The sequence below is a fragment of the Takifugu rubripes genome, unplaced genomic scaffold (assembly GCF_901000725.2).
Source record: "Takifugu rubripes unplaced genomic scaffold, fTakRub1.2, whole genome shotgun sequence".
In the NCBI taxonomy this organism is placed as follows: domain Eukaryota; kingdom Metazoa; phylum Chordata; class Actinopteri; order Tetraodontiformes; family Tetraodontidae; genus Takifugu; species Takifugu rubripes.
This window is the reverse complement of record NW_021821633.1, coordinates 1,011,522-1,034,052: the sequence shown is the minus strand read 5'-3', so window position 1 is coordinate 1,034,052 and position 22,531 is coordinate 1,011,522. Positions and strand designations below refer to the sequence as shown.

Below are 22,531 nucleotides of genomic sequence, written 5' to 3'. Positions count from 1 at the left end.
AGCCCCGAGTCAGGCCCTGAACCTCCCTGCAGGTTCCGGGCAGCGATCGGGCTCAGATTCAGGTCACAGCTCCCTGGAGGGTGGGTGAGGGTTCGGGTGCTCCTCCACTGGGCCACAGCTGACGGGCTGCCTTAGGTCAGGCAGCGTCTGTGTTGTTTTAGGCCCAGCTGTGGTTTTTCTTGAAGAGCATGATGGGCCTCTGGGGGTCACAAGCCAGGCCCTCCACAGCGGGTCAGTTATTCCCCCTCTGCACCCCACAACCCCCCCTTCTCCTCATGTTACGTGATCTTCACACATATATCGGTCTGGGGCTGCTGGAGGCCGCTGGCACATGCCGAGCTCGGTGCAGAGTCATGATCCATGTCGCCGAGTCATGCTAATACTGGTGAAGGTGCTCTGAGGGACGGTCCGCCCCCAGACACGCTTCACATGTCCAACCAGTTGCCCCGGTGTCTCATAGCATGCAGCACCACAGAGGCTAAGTTCTTCATCTGGCTGGTGACCCGTGAAGGGTTGAACACTAAACATTTAGAGAAAAGTGAGTATTTAGGTTTTAAAGGTTGGGGTGGAGGTGTTACTGATATATAATGCAGTGAACATCATAGTGTCCTGTTATTGGAGGCCCAAGATGTGACAGCGTTCCAGGCCTGGGCTCTCAGTTCCAAACGTCCCAGTGGTCCATGGACAAGGCCCCCCCTCCCGCAGGCCGCCACCTAGCTTTGGTGGGAGCTGTAAATCTGGCCAGTTAAGTGTCCTAACCAGGAACTGACAGGCAAGGCTTAAGTCCAGTGTGAAGGGGGTGCAACTGTTATCCTGATTCCGAGCCTCTCAACAATGTGCTGAGTGGATGGAGAGTCCCAGCAGAGGGTTATTAATCAGGCTGGGAGGGTGGAGCTTTGGTGGGGGTCTGGCTCAGACCGGGACCAAGCACAGGGTTTGGTGCTGGAGACTGCAGAGGATGCTGCCAAGGATTGGGGTTTATGGGCAGGAAGAGTAGGCACGACATGAAGAAGCAGGTGGACCTGCTGCACCAGACCACAAGGAGGGGCTTCTGAAGGCCTCGTTAAGAGGCTTTTATATAGATTTACATCCAATTGCTAGGCTTTAAATGACTTAGCTAAGGCACGTAGTCATTTGCTGTAAACAAAAACGGCAGCAAACGACTCGGAGGTAATGAACATAAGAATTAAAATCACAATTTAAGTCGTTTAAAATCACAATGCACGGCCTTGACAGACCAGTTTCACCTGGAAAACCTGCTGCAATGAGAGAGAAAGGCTGTCCAGCATCACTTTGTCGTCACGGTTTAGCCTTTTTAGCGTCAAACACCTGCTGATATTGTGTTAGCATTAGCACTTAATGGCTGCTACCACCACGTCCTGGTACTCTTCCAACACGGCCTTGTCACCGTGACGACAGGCGAGCTAGAAACATGTGGCATGTTAACACGTCTGTTAAAAACCATGTTGAAAGGTGTTCAGCGAACTCACCGGAGACATGCTAGCTCCCTCTTCCCTCAGATTGTAGAGGGACCAGGGCTTGTGTTCCTCTACAGTCTGGGACCAGAGGACCAGGGCCGTGTTCCTCTACAGTCTGGGACCAGAGGACCAGGGCCGTGTTCCTCTACAGTCTGGGACCAGAGGACCAGGGCCTGTTCCTCTACAGTCTGGGACCAGAGGACCAGGGCCGTGTTCCTCTACAGTCTGGGACCAGAGGACCAGGGCCGTGTTCCTCTACAGTCTGGGACCAGAGGACCAGGGCCGTGTTCCTCTACAGTCTGGGACCAGAGGACCAGGGCCGTGTTCCTCTACAGTCTGGGACCAGAGGACCAGGGCCCTGTTCCTCTACAGTCTGGGACCAGAGGACCAGGGCCTGTTCCTCTACAGTCTGGGACCAGAGGACCAGGGCCGTGTTCCTCTACAGTCTGGGACCAGAGGACCAGGGCCTGTTCCTCTACAGTCTGGGACCAGAGGACCAGGGCCTGTTCCTCTACAGTCTGGGACCAGAGGACCAGGGCCTGTTCCTCTACAGTCTGGGACCAGAGGACCAGGGCCGTGTTCCTCTACAGTCTGGGACCAGAGGACCAGGGCCCTGTTCCTCTACAGTCTGGGACCAGAGGACCAGGGCCCTGTTCCTCTACAGTCTGGGACCAGAGGACCAGGGCCGTGTTCCTCTACAGTCTGGGACAGAGGACCAGGGCCGGGTCCTCTACAGGCTGGACCAGAGGACCAGGGCCTGTTCCTCTACAGTCTGGGACCAGAGGACCAGGGCCTGTTCCTCTACAGTCTGGGACCAGAGGACCAGGGCCCTGTTCCTTACAGTATGGGGACCAGAGGACCAGGGCCGTGTTCCTCTACATCTGGGACCAGAGGACCAGGGCCCTGTCCTCTACGTCTGGGGACCAGAGGACCAGGGCCCTGTTCCTCTACAGTCTGGGACAGAGACCAGGGCCGTGTTCCTCTACAGTCTGGGACCAGAGGACCAGGGCCCTGTTCCTCGACAGCTGGGACCAGAGGACCAGGGGCCCTGTTCCTCTACAGTCTGGGACCAGAGGACCAGGGCCGTGTTCCTCTACAGTCTGGGACCAGAGGACCAGGGCCGTGTTCCTCTACAGTCGGGACCAGAGGATCAGGCCGTGTTCCTCTACAGTCTGGGACCAGGGCAGCCTGAGGCCCCTGCTCCAGAAAAGGGTGCTGTGTTGACATCCGTAGCTGCAGAGTGCTGATGCAGGACACACGCTGCTATTGTTGGTCCACCACGCGGTCTGAAGGTGTCAAGTGTGGTCTTCAAAGTGTCAATGAGCGCGGCTCCACGTTCAGCCTCCTATGAAAGACAAAGTTAGTGATTATGGGAATCTGTTGACATGAAGGAGATTCATGCACGTGGATATTTTTAGCTTGTCCTCACTAATCTGTCATCAGAGACGAAAGCTGAAGCTCTAATGACACGTTAGCAGTGCAGACTTAATCACTCTACGATACGATACTATACAATGCTATACTATACGATATGATACTATACGATATGATACTATACGATACAATACAATATATGATACTATACAATAACTATACTATACGATACTATACAGTACTATACGATCCGATACTATACGGTACTATACAGTACTATACTATACGATCGATACTATACGGTACTATACAGTACTATACTATACGATCCGAACTATACGGTACTATACGATACTCGTATATATGACTTAATAATGGTAATAAAAGCATTTCTAAAAGCATTGGGATGTTTAGATGTCGACTGTGGAGGAATATCGGGGTGTAAACCCACATTCCACAAGTGTTGGTCGTGAAGGGAAGATTTATTGTGCTAAAAATACTGGTGCGTTAGTATTGCTCAGAGGCTCCGTCCTGCTGCTGCGCTGCTCAGCTCTTAAGCCTCCGGTGGAGCAGCCACAATCCAGCTGGCTTGATGGACGGGGCTAATAAACCGCTCAGCACGCACACACACACACACACACACACACAGACACGCGCAGACACACGCATGCATGCAGATGCACACAGACACACACACGCAGACACACACATGCATGCAGATGCACACAGACACACACGCAGACACACACATGCATGCAGATGCACACAGACACACACACGCACGCAGACACACACATGCATGCAGATGCACATAGACACACACACACGCAGACACACACATGCATGCAGACGCACACTGACACACATAGACACATGCATGCAGATGCACACAGACACACACATAGACATACACATGCACACACATAGACACACGCAGACACACACATGCATGCAGATGCACACAGACACACACATAGACATACACATGCACACACATAGACACACGCAGACACACACATGCATGCAGATGCACACAGACACACATAGACACACACATGCATGCAGATGCACACACACACACATAGACACACATCCACACACACAGACACACACAGACACACACCCACACACACACAGACTCACACAGAACACACCCACACACAGAGACAGACTCACTCACCCCCCCCACACACCCACACACCCACAGACTCACCCCCCCCCACAGACCCACACCACCCCCACACACACACACTCACCCCCCCCCACACCACACACACTCCCCCCCCCCACACACACACACACACCCCCCCCCCACACACACACACACTCCCCCCCCACACACACACAGACCCCCCCCACACAGACTCACACACACCCCTACACACACACAGACTCACCCCCCCACACACACACCCCCCCCCCCCACACACACTCCCCCCCCCCACACCCCCACACACTCGGCAGCAGCTCGTTGTTTCATGCTCCATAAAGGTGCTGTGAGCAGAGGTTGTGATACACATATCCAATTAGCTTAGCACTGGACTGTCCTTTGGTGCCAGCCTGGGACTCTCATGGATACACACGTGCTCTCTGGTGCTGATGCAGAGTTGTGGGGTCACGCACAGTCAGATATTGTTCCTCTGCACCATTTGGGAGTGTCCTATGTTTGTGTGCGTACTCGTATTGTGGGTGTGGTGTCAGAGAGAGGGAGAGAATGATGGATCCTTGTCCCGTCAACATTTGTGGGGCGGTAGCATCTTGTAACGGGTTGTTGGAAGGTCTTCAACCCAGCCCTACACGGCCTGCCAGCTAGCACGGTGGTGTGTCCTGCCAGGCAGCCAGCAGTGTCCTTTTTACCCCCAGGGTAGGGCAGAACAGCAGCCGGGCCTGGTGGCACTGGGTTGATGACCCCGGGCCTCGAGGACGGGCCTCCTGCTTGCTGCCGCTGGGGTGAGACCAACGGCTCCATTTTGTTGTGCAGGAATTGAACGTAAAAGGTGACACATGCTGGAGTCGTGCGTCAAGCTGTTGAGGCTCCTCTTCTTAAATAGGCTGGGATCAGTGGCGCTGGTAACAAATTTGAGCTAAGACCGACCTGCTGACAGGGGCGGGAGACAGGCAGGCCCGGGTGGCCCCGTGCAGCTGACCAAAAACATGCTAACAACCGCACACCTCAAGGTGCTGATCGCTCTGAAGGGAAAATAGACCCCTGATATGATATATATATATATATATATATAATATCATATATATATATATATATCTGGAACGTATATATATGGAACGTGCACAGGCAGCCTTGAAGCCAGATATATATATATATATATACATATATATACATACATACCCACGTACCCCGGCTGGTCACCGCCCCCCTGCTCTTTTGGTTCTGGACTTTTAGTTGAAAACCACAGTGGTGTTTGGGGTTCTAGTGAGGAAAGAAATGACCCCAAGGAAAACTGGAACTGAAGGAAAACCCTTGATGTGATGACGTCTTCTAGAACTGGAACTGAAGGAAAACCCTTGATGTGATGACGTCTTCTAGAACTGGAACTGAAGGAAAACCCTTGATGTGATGAAGTCTTCTAGAACTGGAACTGAAGGAAAACCCTTGATGTGATGAAGTCTTCTAGAACTGGAACTGAAGGAAAACCCTTGATGTGATGACGTCTTCTAGAACTGGAACTGAAGGAAAACCCTTGATGTGATGAAGTCTTCTAGAACTGGAACTGAAGGAAAACCCTTGATGTGATGAAGTCTTCTAGAACTGGAACTGAAGGAAAACCCTTGATGTGAACGTCTTCTAGAACTGGAACTGAAGGAAAACCCTTGATGTGATGACGTCTTCTAGAACTGGAACTGAAGGAAAACCCTTGATGTGATGACGTCTTCTAGAACTGGAACTGAAGGAAAACCCTTGATGTGATGACGTCTTCTAGAACTGGAACTGAAGGAAAACCCTTGATGTGATGAAGTCTTCTAGAACTGGAACTGAAGGAAAACCCTTGATGTGATGAAGTCTTCTAGAACTGGAACTGAAGGAAAACCCTTGATGTGATGAAGTCTTCTAGAACTGGAACTGAAGGAAAACCCTTGATGTGATGATGTCTTCTACCTTCACCCGTATGCAGCTGGGATAGGATCCAGCACCCTCCCCGTGACCCTGGAAGGGATCTAAGATGGCTCAGAGGAGACGAGACTTCCATTTTGTTTTGAACCGATGTTGTTCTGACGTGAGAAAATAGTCATATTAAAATGATGTAGATATCATATTATCCATCTCTCTACACAGTGTGTATGTGTGCATGCATACACACATTTATGTGTGTGTGTGTAACCACCTTCAAGATGAACACTCAGTTTGAACCTCATCCTTTAGGAATGGTGTTATAACATAAGATACGTGTATTCTATATATGAACGATGGTGTTATAACAAGATACGTGTATTCTATATATGAACGATGGTGTTATAACATAAGATACGTGTATTCTATATATGAACGATGGTGTTATAACATAAGATACGTGTATTCTATATATGAACGATGGTGTTATAACATAAGATACGTGTATTCTATATATGAACGATGGTGTTATAACATAAGATACGTGTATTCTATATATGAACGATGATGTTATAACATAAGATACATTATTCTATATATGAACGTGGCTTGAAAGCCTTTGAGGGTTGTGGTCATGTTATTGTGTGAAGTGATGCTGGTGGTGGGTGGGTAGAGCTCGACACCCAAGCTACCAACTAGTGGGTGTGACTGTTCCTGTCAAGTATAGGTCAGACTAATCCAGGGCTCAGAGCACGGATCCCCTAAAGCCAACAGCACTGCCCCTCATACTGGCTCCACTGGTTAAATAGGCTACCTGAACGCACCATAGAAACCAACAAGCATTGTGTGTGTGTGTGTGTGTGTGTGTGTGTGTGTGTGGGTGTGTGGGTGTGGTGTGTGTGTGTGTGTGTGTGTGTGTGTGTGTGTGTGTGTGTGTGTGTGTGTAGGTGTAGGTGTGTGTGTATGTGTATGTGTAGGTGTATGTGTATGTGTATGTGTGTGTGTATGTGTAGTGTATGTGTATGTGTGTGTGTGTGTTCTGGTACAGGCTACATACTTTATGTAATACCAAAATAGCAATTTTACTATCAAAGTGAAGACATCCCAGACCCAAGGGGCTGTTTGGAGATTAAGGTGTGGTTTTAAGTTTAGGGTTATTTGGGAAGTTGAGGTCCAGCTAAGTTGCTCTCTGTCTTCTCTCCTAGCATACAAGACTGGCTTTATCTTTATCTATTTGGATGTCTACGATTGTGTATCATTAAAAATGCTGACACCAGTTCCAATATCAATACCCTCACTTGCCAGTACCAGTGGTTCTATTACACTGGTATTTTTCCACAGAAAGCAGTTTTTATTACATGAAAATAAAAACCCTTAGCAACAATGTTAATGTCAATGTGAGTGTGTGTGGCACTCATATCGTGGCACGCTAGCATAAACTAAAGCTAGCTAGTAATAGCTGAACGTATTAGCACATGGATGTCAGGTGAGCTCACTGAGCGATGTGCGTATTATTGGAGTCACCTTATGTTACCCATCATAACCAAGTCCAACCTCAACCTTCCTGTTGAAGTCCCAGACACGGCGCCGTCCTTGGTACCCCCTGGTGAAGTGGACTCCAGGGTGGTCTTTGTGATTCAGGCCACTCTGGCTCTGGAACGTGCACAGGCAGCCTTGAAGCCAGATGACTCTCGTGTGCTGTACACAGATTGTCTGAGTTTTATTTGATCTCCATCTCTTGAGGAAACACCTTTTGAATCACTTCGATATCGATAAGCTAGAAAGGGGCCACTCTGGCAGCCAAGCAGCCCACATGTCGTCACACACCTGTTGAGCACACGTTGATGTCCCAAACCAGCGTCCCTCCATAATCAGGAACATCACCAACAGTTTGTGAGATCTTCCTTGGTCCATGAGCAAATTTCTGGGGAAAAAAGCTCGTTCAAATCTGTTTAAGTTTTTGAGAATGTTGTCGGGGGTAAACTTCTCAGGCAGAGCTTCTTTTGTTAACCCCCTTGTCTTCATTCCATTTTCTTGAGCGCTTCATCCCTTTTGGGGTCACGGGGAGGGTGTTGGAACCATCCCAGCTCCATGTGGGTGAAGGTAGGTACACCCTGTGGGTGACTGGCCGATACTGGCCGATACCCCAATACAGGAAATGGAAGGTGCCTCATCAGCTGGTGTTTAATAAGGCTAATGCTGTACCTCTCATTTCTCTTTGATGTTAGCATGCCATAGTTCATTTCTTAGTCCACCATTGGTTCCCACATGTCTTCGTTCATGTTTGGGCCTTTGCTACTCACGTATTTGCTGCTTTGAGCCACCAACATAATCCCGCCATGTTCTTTAAACGTGACAAAAGGGCTAGCCAAGGCCAATTGTTTTTCTGTTTATCAGAGGTGACATGACCAGTGGCGCAAGGGGGCTCGGAGGCCCGTGTTGCCATAGCTAAATATACATCCCTGACAGCTCCATAATAGGTTCCAGGAAGTTCAGTCAAAAATAAAAACAAAGCAACATTTCTAGCTGATTGGCTCTGAAAGGCCGTTTTTCCTTGCTGAATGGGAAAAATGTGGACTTCAGCATTCCATGGCCGTGATGCCAGTCCGATTGGATGGGCGCAGCCTTGCGTGTGCAGAACAAGCTCGCTGTGAGAGACACACTGCTCTGCAGAAACCAGCTGTATGGGAACCAGCGCTCTGGCACAGAGGAGAACCTTATGCAATGTGCATTGTTGCATTTAGCAACGCTGTTTTTCATCTTCCAGCTTGTGATTCCTTCTGCCCTCTGACCCTTCGCGTCCTTCCATTCAGCTTGGTGTGTGTTTCTGTGCACACACACACACACGGTGGAAATGAGAGCTTCTCCAGAACGCCTTTCACCATCTCCATCTTCTGGGGAGCAGTGAGGACATTAACACTGCGCTCTGTCGTCTATCACTCTTCCTAATTCTCTTTTATTGAGGCCGTGAGGGATGAGGTCGGCACATCCCTACACACATTCCACCTTCTGACTTCCATCCAGAATCATGGTTCCACTTTAATGCTCAGCCTCTTTAACACAGTCCAGAAAAAAGAATAATAGAAGGAAACTAGCAAAGGTGGAACTAAAGTGGGGAAACCCCATTTTCATGGAATCCATGAAGTCACAACAATACTTCACTTCCAGGTTGAAGACTCCAGAAAAAGGTGCTAAAATGGTGATGGAGGGGAGTGAGAAGTCTAACCTCATGTAGAAAGGGTTAGGATCAGGGTCAGGGTGGGATTAACCTCATGTAGAAAGGGTTAGGATCAGGGTCAGGGTGGCATTTCTTATCACTGGCCTGCTAATGGAGGCTCAAGCTAAAGGTGGTCTACCAAAACCACCTTGGCCGTCTCGTTAGCCCAGCTGCACCAGCCCAAAGCTCTCTGCCTCGTGCTCATTAGACTCAACCTCTGCGTTAGTCCATTGTTTGCTGTCCCTCCCTTCTTTTCTGAATCTCAGCTCGGCTTAAGCGATGTGTTGATGGAGGGTTCATGGCAAACACTGGGCCTGCTCCAGTATCATGTCCCCCCCCCCAACCCCTCTGTCCCTTTGTGAACTCCATGAGGGCTGAAGCGAAGCTTCTCCCTGAGGCTACAGTTGTCCAGATAATATTAATAATAATAATAATCGCAGCAACGTTTGTTCAAAGCGACCACTTTGATGCACAACCACCAGCATCTCCCCCCAAAGACCCACCCCCATGCAGAAGAAGTGATGTCATGGCGTCACCGATGGTCCCGCCAGCATTTCTGAGGCTGCACTTTCACATTCTTGCTGAAGTGGGGCCGCTAAAGTCCAAATGTTGACAGGCAGCTGCTGCAGTGGCCAGAGAAATTCCAGCTCTGTTGGTTTGCTTAAAGCTTTTCCGAGCATGGCAGACATGCCGGCCCACAGGGGAGTCGTTTAGGACAGTTGTCACTTGGTCTGGTCCAGCAGCCAGGGCTCCTCCAGCCTCTGAGCGGGCCAGTCCGGGCCTCCACTGGGGGTGAACCTGATAGTCTTTAATGTTTCCGTAATTGCATCAGTGGTTAGAAATGTTCCACGAAGCCTCTGTTGTTCAGAAGTCGGTGTGTGTTGCCATGGAGAGGTCAGCCTGTTGCATATCAAGATCTTCCGTCACATGAGAGCTCCCTTCCACCCACGTGGCAGAGTGGCTGGTGCACATTGCCGGTCCACTCGGGGCCCCCTACCGTTCCATTGCACTCTTCTATTGCTTCAGGGGTCATTTGAAGTCGGCCTGAGGTCGACGTCCTTGAACAGTTGGAGGGACCCTGTTCACACATGGGGGGGGGGGGGTTAGATCAAACTTTATGGTGAGTCTAGAACATCGTGGGAGAGTCCAAAGGAATGGGGACCCAGCAGAAGGGATTTCTGAGCCATCTGAACTTGATGAAGTTGTTCCTTTATTGAAACAGCTTTTAGAAGAGCATCTTTGGAGGGTATCAAATCCTCACTACACGGTTCATTACTGAAGCTTCCAGGGCTTCAGGCCTGTCAGATCTGCTTCAGGCCTGCAGAGATCTGTCCCCTTCTGGGCTCAGCTCTGCCTTCTACTGCACGTCTCATACAGACCCCGTGCTGCCGTGGTACCGCTCGACTGTTGCAGAGTCACTGCAGAAGCAGAACCAGGCTCTTTAAAGTTGTTATCATCACATGATTTGACAAAGTATGGTAACTACTAGTTAACACGCTCTTACCCACAGTTTAAATAGTTCCATTCATAGTGCTAAATTCTGACTAGAACCACTAATAATATCACCAACAGTTGGAATACTCAGACAGTTTTGAGGTGATGGATGAACGGTCCAAAACGTTGATGTCGCTGATGTAATACAAGAGAACTCAAGGGTTGGTATTGAGTCCAAACTCTGCCCCTAGAGGTAGGACCATACGCTGGGTCCATGATAGGGTTCGGGCGGGCTCCCCAACCTCTGCTGCACCACGGACCGTACCGGTCCCCCCCGGCGGGGGAGCCCTAGGTTAGGGTCAGGAGGTCCATGAGCGTCTGAGGCTGAATAACGGGAGGAACAGCCGTTCCTCTGTGTGACCGGGTCAACAATGCCCGTCCAGGTGGGTCTTTATACTTCACCTGAAATGTAAATATTTGGACTCTGCATGTTCTTTCAGCACCAGCATGGACTTGGGCTGCATGGTGCTGTTTTTGGAACGGGTTGCTGAGACCAGGTCTGGGTTGGTGCAAGGGTTTCAGAAGGGTGAGAAGAAGCACGGTGGCTCTAGAGACCTAAGGGCAGCAGTGCTTGAGGGTAGGTCAGCGCTGGTCATGAAGTCACCTCCATAGGTGGTGGGGCAGTGGTGGGGGCAGTGGTGGGGCAGTGGTGGGGCAGTGGTGGGGGCAGTGGTGGGGCAGTGGTGGGGGCAGTGGTGGGGCAGTGGTGGGCAGGCACAGGAGACAGGGCGTTACCGTCTGCACTGCTGGTCACCGGCCACCCGCTGATGCAGCGTGGTGATTGGCTGAGCAGCTTCAACCATCCAGACAAAGCTATGGATGGAGCCAACAAGCTTGAAGATGTTGTCAGAATATTGGTGTGTGTCTCCTGCCACTTTGTTGGAGTCGCCATGTTTGGTGACTCCAGGTTCGATGGTGGTTTGGTCCTCGCCATTGAGCGCTGACAGACCGGGGTTTTCCACAGAAGGGGGGTCTGCCCATCCTGCTCGGACCACGGACCAGACCAGGCTTCAGTATCCCATGAAGTTGTTGGGTTTCTACAAGGGTTCTGCTGCACATGTGTGACGTTTGTGTTGCTAAAGAAGCGTAAACCTGGAGCAGCCCCTGCTCCCTACCCTAAAGACTTCAGGCAGCACGTTGGTGGAGCTCAGCTGGTGTGAGGACAGCGTTGGTAAGAGAGTAGATGGTGTCTGCAAGGGCTTCAGGAGCAGTCTCATGCTCCCACTACATGGTCTGATGGTGGCTGTGGTGCCCAGGAACTCAGGAGGCTGCTGCTCTCCGGAATCCCCCCGACCCCTGGGAATGTCATGAGTGGGGCTGAAGGAGCGCAGCAGGTGAAGGGGGTGAGGACCCCCTCCCCTCCTCCACACACACACACACACGGACACACAGAGACACACACACACAGAGACACACACACGACCACAGAGACACACACACACAGACAGAGACACACACACACACACGGACACAGAGACAGAGACACACACACACAGACAGAGACACACACACACACATGGACACACAGAGACACACACACAGAGACAGAGACACACACACAGACAGAGACACACACACACGGACACACAGAGACACACACAGAGACAGAGACACACAGACAGACACACACACACACACGGACACTCACACACACACACAGACACAGAGACACTCACACACACACGGACACACACACACACGGACACAGAGACACTCACACACTCACACACACAGACACACACACAGACACAGAGACACTCACACACACACAGACACAGAGACACACACACATGCACACACACACAGAGACACACACACACCAGACAGAGACACTCACACCACACAACACACAATACCCCCCCCCCCCCCCCCCACACACACACACACACACCCCACACCCTTTAGCATCTGCTGCTGGCTCCGTGGGCTCCTCTCAGGCCACCTCACATCGTCGTCCTGTCTGTATTAGAAGCCCATGTCTGGTCCGGTCCCTTCTCCCAAAGGGTTAGGGTTAGGGTTAGGTTAGGTTAGGGTTGGGTTAACCCTAACCTAACCTAACCCTAACCCTTTGGGCGTTATGCAACCCTCTTCCCTGAGACGTCCTCTGACACGGACGAGGGCACATGCACGGTGAAGGGGATGGGATGGAAAATGGGAGGCTTGCTTAGCTCTGTTTGTTTTTCTGGAAATAGAAGTGCTAATAGGAGTGGCGCTCATGTGCACGGCACCTTACTGGGACAGTACAGGCCCTCTAAAGCCACCTGCCCCAGAGGGGGCTCAGATATAAGACCTGATGTTGGAGGAAGAGCAGCAGATACTCTACGGTGGGACCGGGGGACGCGTTGGACCTGGAGCAGCCTGATGAACTCAGCATCACGCTGATGTTTGAAGAGCTTTGCATCTGAGGGAGGTCCACCGGTGGCAGCGGCCTGCCAAGCACAGCAGCCCTCCGTGGGATCATGTGACCTCTGTCCAAAATCTGCAGCATATAAATGTGAAGGAGTCCGGGGAACAGGTGCAGCCCCCCCCCCCCCAGCCCAGGCTTTGGGATGAAGTCATGCTGCCTGAACGTGTGAATCCACTGCGGATGGTTGCCTCTGCGTGGGTGATGCAGCACGCATGAATGACAGTAACAGCAATTATGGGATGTGTCCCGTCTCTGCTGCGGACGTTCCTCTGGCCTTTCTTTACGGGCAGCCTCCTCACGATGCTGTTTCATTAGAGGCAGGACGGCGTCTGAGTGAATGGGGATGAGCAGAGGCAACACAGCAGTTTGTTTGGTGGGATCGGAACATCCCGTGCTAACTAGATTCCGTGTAGCCCTGCAGGAAAAGCTCTCCTGCACTCGGCATTACCGCTACCCTCTCAAGCATTTTTGAAAACTTTTAATTTCTCCAGGGTTTTTCAAATTGCCTGTTTAGGTTGCACAGACACATTGTTTCACATGTCTATAAAATACCACTGTGGCCCATTGAAATGACTGTATGGAGCTCCATAGCATTGTTGCGCCCTAATTGCCCCCGCCACAAGTGTCAGTTTCATTCAGGAGAGCAGAGGGATGGGTGGAAGTGAAGGATGGGTGGGGGCCGGGGGCTCAGCGTGCTGACACTCATCAACCTCTCCCAACAGATGTGTGAGGATACTGTCGTCCAAGTCTTTGTTTAGCAGATGAGCACCACCGGTCTCTGAGGGCGCCATTTAACCTCGCTGTTCCTGTTAAACCCCCTCGCCCCCTCGCCCCCCCCCGCTCCCAGGCACAGCCTCCACGCCGCATCTTAGGGGCCGGGGAGGTCCGGATCAATAAGCATCAGTGTTTGGGTTAGGGCTGCTGCAGAGGTTCTGGGGGGGGAGGGTTGTTGTGATCTGTTCATGTGTACGTACGTGTGGGTGGGTGTGTGTGTGTGCGCCTCTGTGTGTGTGTGAAGGGAGCGAGAGGAAGGGGGAGAGAGCGAGGGGAGAGGAAGGGAGAGAGAGGGAGGGAGAGTGAGGGGAGAGGGAGGGAGAGTGGGGGGAGAGGGAGGGAGGGAAGTGGGGAGAGGGAGGGAGAGTGGGGGAGAGGGAGGGAGGGAGAGGGGGGAGAGGATGGGAGAGAGAATGGGAGGGGGGGAGAGAATGGGAGAGAGGGAGGGGGGAGAGGGAGAGAGAATGGGAGAGAGAGGGAGGGGGGAGAGAGAATGGGAGAGAGGGGGGGGAGAGAGAATGGGAGAGAGGGGGGGAGAGGGAGAGAGAATGGGAGGGGGGAGAGAGAATGGGAGAGAGAGGGAGGGGGGAGAGAGAATGGGAGAGAGGGAGGGGGAGAGGGAGAGAGAATGGGAGGGGGGGAGAGAATGGGAGAGAGGGAGGGGGGAGAGGGAGAGAATGGGAGGGGGGGGAGAGAATGGGAGAGAGGGAGGGGGGAGAGGGAGAGAGATTGGGAGAGAGAGGGAGGGGGGAGAGAGAATGGGAGAGAGGGAGGGGGGAGAGAGAATGGGAGGGGGGGCAGACGGTGTTGTTGCCCCGGGGGCTCCGACTCCCCCCGGCCCGTTGCTGCTGGGCTCTAAGCCCTTTCTGCTCCACTGCCAACACATGTGCATCACTTACATCCTGAGGAGTTCTCCTGGGGGTGGGGGGGTTACTGCTGCTGGGTCATTTACAGATGTAATCCACACATGACCGGATGGTCTGGGTCCCTGATCCAGAGGGGTACACCTGTGCTCCTGTAATGGCCACGCTTCAATATGTTGGTCAGATCTGACTGGCCCCCCTTCAGGGAAGAGGTCAGAGGTGAACCTGTTGTGGAACGATTGCTGCAGCCAGGACTCCTTTGTTTCCCTCCACTCCCTAATCCCTGCAGCTCCTGTAGTTAGCCCTGATTCCAGCAGATTGGCACCACCACAAGCCTGATCCACTCAGCTGTGGGTCCAGCACCGCCCGTGGGATCCATACCAAGCAGGGCCCCTTCCAGTCTAAAGAGCTGCACTGGAAGAGTGAGCAGATTCTACCTGGTTTAATCCCAGCGGGAACCTAAAGGCAGCACCGAACCAATAAAGACAAAAGGGGAGGGGTCCTTCTCAGATGCTGGTGCAACGTCACGGGTTAGGGTTAGGGGTTAGGGTTAGAGGTTAGGGTTAGAGTTAGAGGGTTAGAGGGTTAGGGGTTAGAGGGTTAGGGTTAGAGGGTTAGGGTTAGAGTTAGAGGGTTAGAGGGTTAGGGTTAGAGGGTTAGAGTTAGAGGGTTAGAGGGTTAGGGTTAGAGGGTTAGAGGGTTAGGGTTAGAGGGTTAGGGTTAGAGGGTTAGGGTTAGAGGGTTAGAGTTAGAGGGTTAGAGGGTTAGGGTTCGAGGGTTAGAGGGTTAGGGTTCGAGGGTTAGAGGGTTAGGGTTAGAGGTTAGAGGGTTAGGGTTAGAGGGTTAGAGTTAGAGGGTTAGAGGGTTAGGGTTCGAGGGTTAGAGGGTTAGGGTTCGAGGGTTAGAGGGTTAGGGTTCGAGGGTTAGAGGGTTAGGGTTAGAGGGTTAGAGGGTTAGGGTTAGAGGGTTAGGGTTAGAGTTAGAGGGTTAGAGGGTTAGGGTTAGAGGGTTAGAGTTAGAGGGTTAGGGTTAGAGGGTCAGGGTTAGAGGGTTAGAGTTAGAGGGTTAGAGGGTTAGGGTTAGAGGGTCAGGGTTAGAGGGTTAGGGTTAAGGTTAGAGGGTTAGGGTTCGAGGGTTAGAGGGTTAGGGTTAGAGGGTTAGGGTTAGAGGGTTAGGGTTAAGGTTAGAGGGTTAGGGTTCGAGGGTTAGGGTTAAGGTTAGAGGGTTAGAGGGTTAGGGTTCGAGGGTTAGGGTTAAGGTTAGAGGGTCAGGGTTAGGGTTAGAGGGTTAGGGTTAGAGGGTTAGGGTTCGAGGGTTAGGGTTAAGGTTAGAGGGTTAGAGGGTCAGGGTTAGAGGGTTAGGGTTCAAGGGTTAGGGTTAAGGTTAGAGGGTTAAAGGGTCGGGGTTAGAGGGTCAGGGTTAGAGGGTTAGGGTTAGAGAGGGTTAGAGGGTTAGGGTCAGGGTTAGAGGGTTAGGGTTCGAGGGTTAGGGTTAAGGTTAGAGGGTTAGGGTCAGGGTTAGAGGGTTAGGGTTAAGGTTAGAGGGTTAGAAGGTTAGGGTTAAGGGTTAGAGGGTTAGGGTTAGGAGGGTTAGGGTTAGGAGGGTTAGGGTTAGAGGGTTAGGGGGTTAGGGTTAGAGGGTTAGGGTTAGGAGGGTTAGGGTTAGAGGGTTAGGGTTAGGGTTAGAGGGTTAGGGGGTTAGGGTTAGAGGGTTAGGGTTAGAGGGTTAAAGGGTTAAGGTTTGAGGGTTAGGGTTAGAGGGTTAGGGTTAGAGGGTTAAAGGTTAAGGTTTGAGGGTTAGGGTTAGATGGTTAGGGGTTAGAGGGTTATGGTTAAGGGTTAGGGTTAGGGTTAGAGGGTTAGGATTAGGGTTCGAGGGTTAGGGTTAGGTCAGCTTTGAAGACCTTGGCCTTTGATTGGGATGCTTGGCTGCTGTCACATGACACATGATTGATTGGTTGGGAAGGTTCCCACCCCATCGTTACTTTGCTCTCTGGTCCTCTGGCAGTAGCACAGGAGACGCTACAAATGCTGCTCATGGCTCTGTCCTGAGGGTTAGGTGTGTGTGTGTGTGGGGGGGGGGGTGCTGATGCTCTCTGCTCTCTTGCTGACTGCTGTGCTGCATTTGTCTCCTCACTCAGACCTGGCAGAAGTGGAACCTAATATTTTCCTGAGGCCCTTCCTTGAAGTTGTCCGGTCTGAAGACACCACAGGCCCCATCACAGGCCTCGCGCTCACCTCAGTCAACAAGTTCCTCTCCTATGGGCTGATTGGTAAGACTTCTGATGGATTTGATGTTTCCTTTGTTGTTTTGGTTCAACACCTTTGTGCCTATCTGTCTCCTGCCTGTGGATTATCCCAGAGATGTGGGTTTGACTGGAACAGTCCAAAGCTTGGAGACACATTTAATGGGTGTGAGGATGGGAATGGCCCAGGTGATTGTAGGGAGCCACGGCAGTGATCCGGGGCAGAGCAGGCCCACCACAGGGCCCATCACATGGCCCACCACATGGCCCACCACAGGGCCCACCACAGGGCCCACCACATGGCCCACCACAGGGCCAATCACATGGCCCATCACATGGCCCACCACATGGCCCATCACATGGCCCACCACAGGGCCCACCTCATGGCCCACCACAGGGCCCCCACAGAGTCCACCACAGGGCCCACCACAGGGCCCACCACAGGGACCACCTCATGGCCCACCACAGGGCCCACCACATGGGCCCTAGCCCGAGCCCTAACCCCTAACCCCAACACCCTAACCCCTAACCCCAACACCCTAACCATAACTAACCCTGACCCTAGCCCTAGCCCCTAACCCTGACCCTAGCCCTAACCCTAACCCCTAACCCTGACCCTGACCCTAGCCCTAACCCCTAACCCCTAACCCTAGCCCTAACCCCTAACCCCTAACCACACTTAAACCAATGACACGCACCTGTTTTGCTTTATTGGTTTAAAGCAGAACTGATCACATCTTATTGATTAGGGTTAGGGTTGACAGTTTTCCATCCCAGTGTTTTCAGCCCGTCATTAGTGATGGGCTCGCTAATCCCCAAGCATTAGCTAGCATCCTGTGGTGTTCCGGACCCCTACAGACGAGCCACTGCCGACCCACCAATTCGAACCAGACTTCAACTTTATTAGAGATTAGAATTAGTCTCCCCATTTCATGATAACATGAGACATGTCTCGCCAAGAGCTGCTCCTGCACACAGCGCCATCTTCTGGTGTACAGGCCTTTTAGTTTGGAATGTTATTCTATAGTAGTGCCTGTCCCTTATATTCTGTTTGGACTTTGTCCTTCGGGCTTCTGATTGTTCCAGTTTATGAACTTGATGATGTGGCCTGACCCTAACCCTAACCCTCCAGATGAGAGGAAACATCTAGTCTGCTGCAACAATGCCACACCCCGGGAGGACACACATGGAATAGCGCTGCTTTATGTCTTCATCCTGAGCTTCTAAAGTCTTCCCGCTGTCGCAGAGATGATCCCAAAGCAGTGTTCCTGAAAGCTGGCCTGCTTCCATCCTGGCAGGAACTGAAGACAGACACCCATGAAGCTCTTCTTCTTTAGTTTCTGGAGCAGTGAGAAGCTCAACAGCATCAGTCCAGCTTCTGGCGTCCCCGCCTTCGCCGCCTCGCCTCCTCTCTCTACCGCCTCTAGTCCCACGTTTGGATTTGTCTTTTTCAAAAGGTCTCCGTGCTGGTCGTGGGAGCCTGTGGCACGCGTTACCGCCTCAGCATCAGGTCGCTCCTCTCAGATTATTGGTGGACCCATACCTGCTGCCCCTACTGGCAGGGAAGGGCATAGCCTCTCCACATGGGCCGCTCCGGGTTTCCTTCACACCAATGAAGTCAAATGAGAGCATTTGTGATGACGCACCTCACGAGTGCGGTAGACCACCACTTTCAGGGTAGAAAGATATTGTGGTCTTGTGCCTTTTCCTTGTTCCTGTGCTGCTTCCCGGCCTTTGAGCACCTTCCAGTCTGACCTCCCGCTCACGGGGAGCGGGAAGTCTGCCCAGGGTCTGGTGTCCAAGCAGATCTCTGAGAGATGATCCTTTCTTATGTCAGCTGATAAATCTTGAGACAGGTGAGCGGCTGTCCTGAGCAGCAGAGGGCCAGCACATTAGCACGTTAGCTAAACCCATCCTAACTTTAACCCTCAGCCAACCCTGAGTTGTGTTCCATCTCTTCTACCTCTGCGTGTGGTGTACACGGGCTGCTGCTTTGTTTAAGGTCCTGATATGTTAGACAGTAGATCCATGTCTTCATCTCTTGGCCTGTGCTCCTCCCTCCACCCATTAGCTAATGACCTGTTGCTCCTCAGGCTGATGGGAATGGGAAGCCCGGGAGGCTGCCGGCTAAGAGCTGCTTTCCCTCTCAGCTTTCAAAAACACCGGCTCCTGTTGCTCGGACAGCAACTTTGTCCCACCATTCTTCCAACAAAAAGCCACAGCTGGTCACGAGATCCCAGGGTCTGCTGCTCAGGCTGGACGGGCAGTATCGCATTTCTGTGAGCAGTTTTCCTTTGGATTCATGTGGCCGTTCCCAGCCCTCACACGGAGCGGGACGTTCTACACTTCCACCAAAGATTTAGTCAAATTCCAGAGGTGACTGACAGAGAACATGTCCAGTTCAGGCAGCACAGGTCTTGTTCTTCAGTGTCAGTCTCCTCTTGAAAGGCCTCAAAGACACAGAGAAAATAGTTGTTTTGGTGTAAAAACCAACTGAAGCCAGTAATCGGAGCCTTGACCTTCAGCTCCGGGATGCTCCCGTTGTTCTTCCTCATTTTGATGACCTCCTGGATGTGGAGAAGCAGCGGCTCCCCTGGGTGACCAAGCTTCTCACCCTATCTCTGAGGGTTAGGGTGAGGGCTGCCCCACCACCCCCTGGAATCCCCTAACCCTAACCCTAACCCTGCTCCTAACCCTAACCCTGGAATCCCCTAACCCTAACCCTAACCCTGGAATCCCCTAACCCTAACCCTGGAATCACCAAACCCTAACCCTAACCCTGGAATCCCCTAACCCTAACCCTGCTCCTAACCCTAACCCTAACCCCTAACCCTAACCCTGGAATACCCTAACCCTAACCCTAACCCTGCTCCTAACCCTAACCCTGGAATCCCCTAACCCTAACCCTAACCCTGGAATCCCCTAACCCTAACCCTGGAATCCCCTAACCCTAACCCTGGAATCCCCTAACCCTAACCCTAACCCTGGAATCCCCTAACCCTAACCCTGGAATCCCCTAACCCTAACCCTGGAATCCCCTAACCCTAACCCTAACCCTGGAATCCCCTAACCCTGGAATCCCCTAACCCTAACCCTCAGGAGAGGGGGAGGGGCCACCGTTTGGGTTTGAGCCATTTTAACAGCCGTGGCTGTTTCAGGTGGTGGGAGGGACACAACCAAGCTAATATGGCTACAAAGGTGCTATAGCTGTGCCATTTATATTTAAAAAGCCAAAACAGCGACTCGGGAAAAGATGGGTGTCGGCGGATACTTCAAATCAAACGCTGGGACGGGATGTGATCTTCCACCTTTCATTCATAACGGCTTCATCTCTTCACAGATGCACAGCACGACGCCGCTGCAGAGGCCATTGAGAACATGGCCGACGCCGTCACACACGCTAGATTTGTTGGAACGGACCCCGCTAGCGATGAAGTCGTCCTCATGAAAATCCTGCAGGTGCGTGAAGGCCTGGAGCTGCTGCTCTCCAGTCACAGGAGGTTCCAGAGCAGCTCTTGATGCTGCTCTGCAGGCTTCTTTCAGATGATGAGGAGTGAATCTCTCCAGCGGTTCTAGACATTTGAACAGGACAGCATCAGTCCTGGAATAATGAGCGAGACAAGCGTTTAGATAGCAACTCTCAGCTCCCAGAGCCTTGCAGATCGGATGCATCAAAGAAGTCTTGGATCCAGTGTAGCAGGAACCTCTAGTGACCCCTGAAACCTGTCCCACATCAGGAGCCGGGGTGTGCACGAGCCAGGGTGTGCACGAGCCAGAGCACCCTACCGGCGTCTTCTTCAACACTCTGCTGTTCTGTTTCAGGTCTTGAGGACTCTTCTGCTCACACCTGTTGGAGCTCACCTCACCAATGAGTCTGTGTGTGAGATCATGCAGTCCTGCTTCAGAATCTGTTTCGAGATGCGGCTCAGTGGTGAGTAGCACTGCTCCCAACCCTGCTCCTAACCCTAACCCCTGCTCCTAACCCTAACCCCTGCTCCTAACCCCAACCCTGCCCCTAACCCTAACCCCTGCTCCTAACCCTAACCCCTGCTCCTAACCCCCAACCCTGCTCCTAACCCCAACCCTGCTCCTAACCCCAACCCTGCTCCTAACCCTAACCCCTGCTCCTAACCCCAACCCTGCTCCTAACCCCAACCCTGCTCCTAACCCTAACCCCTGCTCCTAACCCTAACCCCTGCTCCTAACCCCAACCCTGCTCCTAACCCTAACCCCTGCTCCTAACCCCAACCCTGCTACTAACCCCAACCCTGCTCCTAACCCCTAACCCCTGCTCCTAACCCTAACCCTGCTCCTAACCCCAACCCTGCTCCTAACCCCAACCCTGCTCCTAACCCCAACCCTGCTCCTAACCCTAACCCCTGCTCCTAACCCCAACCCTGCTCCTAACCCTAACCCCTCTCCTAACCCTAACCCCTGCTCCTAACCCTAACCCCGCTCCTAACCCTAACCCCTGCTCCTAACCCTAACCCCTGCTCCTAACCCTGACCCCTGCTCCTAACCCCAACCCTGCTCCTAACCTAACCCCAACCCTGCTCCCAACCCTGCTCCTAACCCCAACCCTGCTCCTAACCCTAACCCCTGCTCCTAACCCCAACCCTGCTCCTAACCCTAACCCCTGCTCCTAACCCTAACCCCTGCTCCTAACCCCAACCCTGCTCCTAACCCTAACCCCAACCCTGCTCCTAACCCTAACCCCAACCCTGCTCCTAACCCCAACCCTGCTCCTAACCCTAACCCCAACCCTGCTCCTAACCCCAACCCTGCTCCTAACCCTAACCCCTGCTCCTAACCCTAACCCCTGCTTCTAACCTAACCCCTGCTCCTAACCCCTAACCCCTGCTCCTAACCCTAACCCCTGCTCCTAACCCTAACCCCTGCTTCTAACCCTAACCCCTGCTCCTAACCCTAACCCCATCTCCTAACCCTAACCCCATCTCCTAACCCTAACCCTGCTCCTAACCCTAACCCCATCTCCTAACCCTAACCCCATCTCCTAACCCTAACCCTGCTCCTAACCCTAACCCCTGCTCCTAACCCTAACCCCTGCTCCTAACCCTAACCCTGCTCCTAACCCTAACCCCTAACCTAACCCTAACCCTGCTCCTAACCCTAACCCTAACCGCTGCTCCTAACCCTAACCCTAACCCTGCTCCTAACCCTAACCCCTGCTCCTAACCTAACCCTAACCCTAACCCTGCTCCTAACCTAACCCTAACCCTAACCCTGCTCCTAACCCTAACCCTAACCCTGCTCCTAACCCTAACCCCTGCTCCTAACCCTAACCCCTGCTCCTAACGCTAACCCTGCTCCTAACCCTAACCTACCCCTAACCTAACCCTAACCCTGCTCCTAACCCCTAACCCTAACCCTAACCCTGCTCCTAAACCTAACCCCTGCTCCTAACCCTAACCCCTGTTCCTAACCCTAACCCTAACCCTGCTCCTAACCCTAACCCTAACCCTGCTCCTAAACCTAACCCCTGCTCCTAACCCTAACCCTGCTCCTAACCCTAACCCTGCTCCTAACCCTGCTCCTAACCCTAACCCTGCTCCTAACCCTAACCCTGCTCCTAACCCTAACCCTGCTCCTAA

The 22,531-nt window shown here is 52.4% G+C and overlaps 1 protein-coding gene across 1 annotated transcript in view; it reads left to right on the top strand.

Annotated features, from left to right (window-relative positions):
• LOC115248343 (Golgi-specific brefeldin A-resistance guanine nucleotide exchange factor 1-like) overlaps nt 1-22,531 on the top strand; it is a 61,587-nt gene that overhangs the window by 10,582 nt on the left and 28,474 nt on the right. Inside the window, 3 exon segments of the mRNA XM_029831984.1 lie at nt 16,815-16,946; nt 20,260-20,378; nt 20,742-20,850. Coding sequence (XP_029687844.1) covers nt 16,815-16,946; nt 20,260-20,378; nt 20,742-20,850 — 360 coding nt within the window.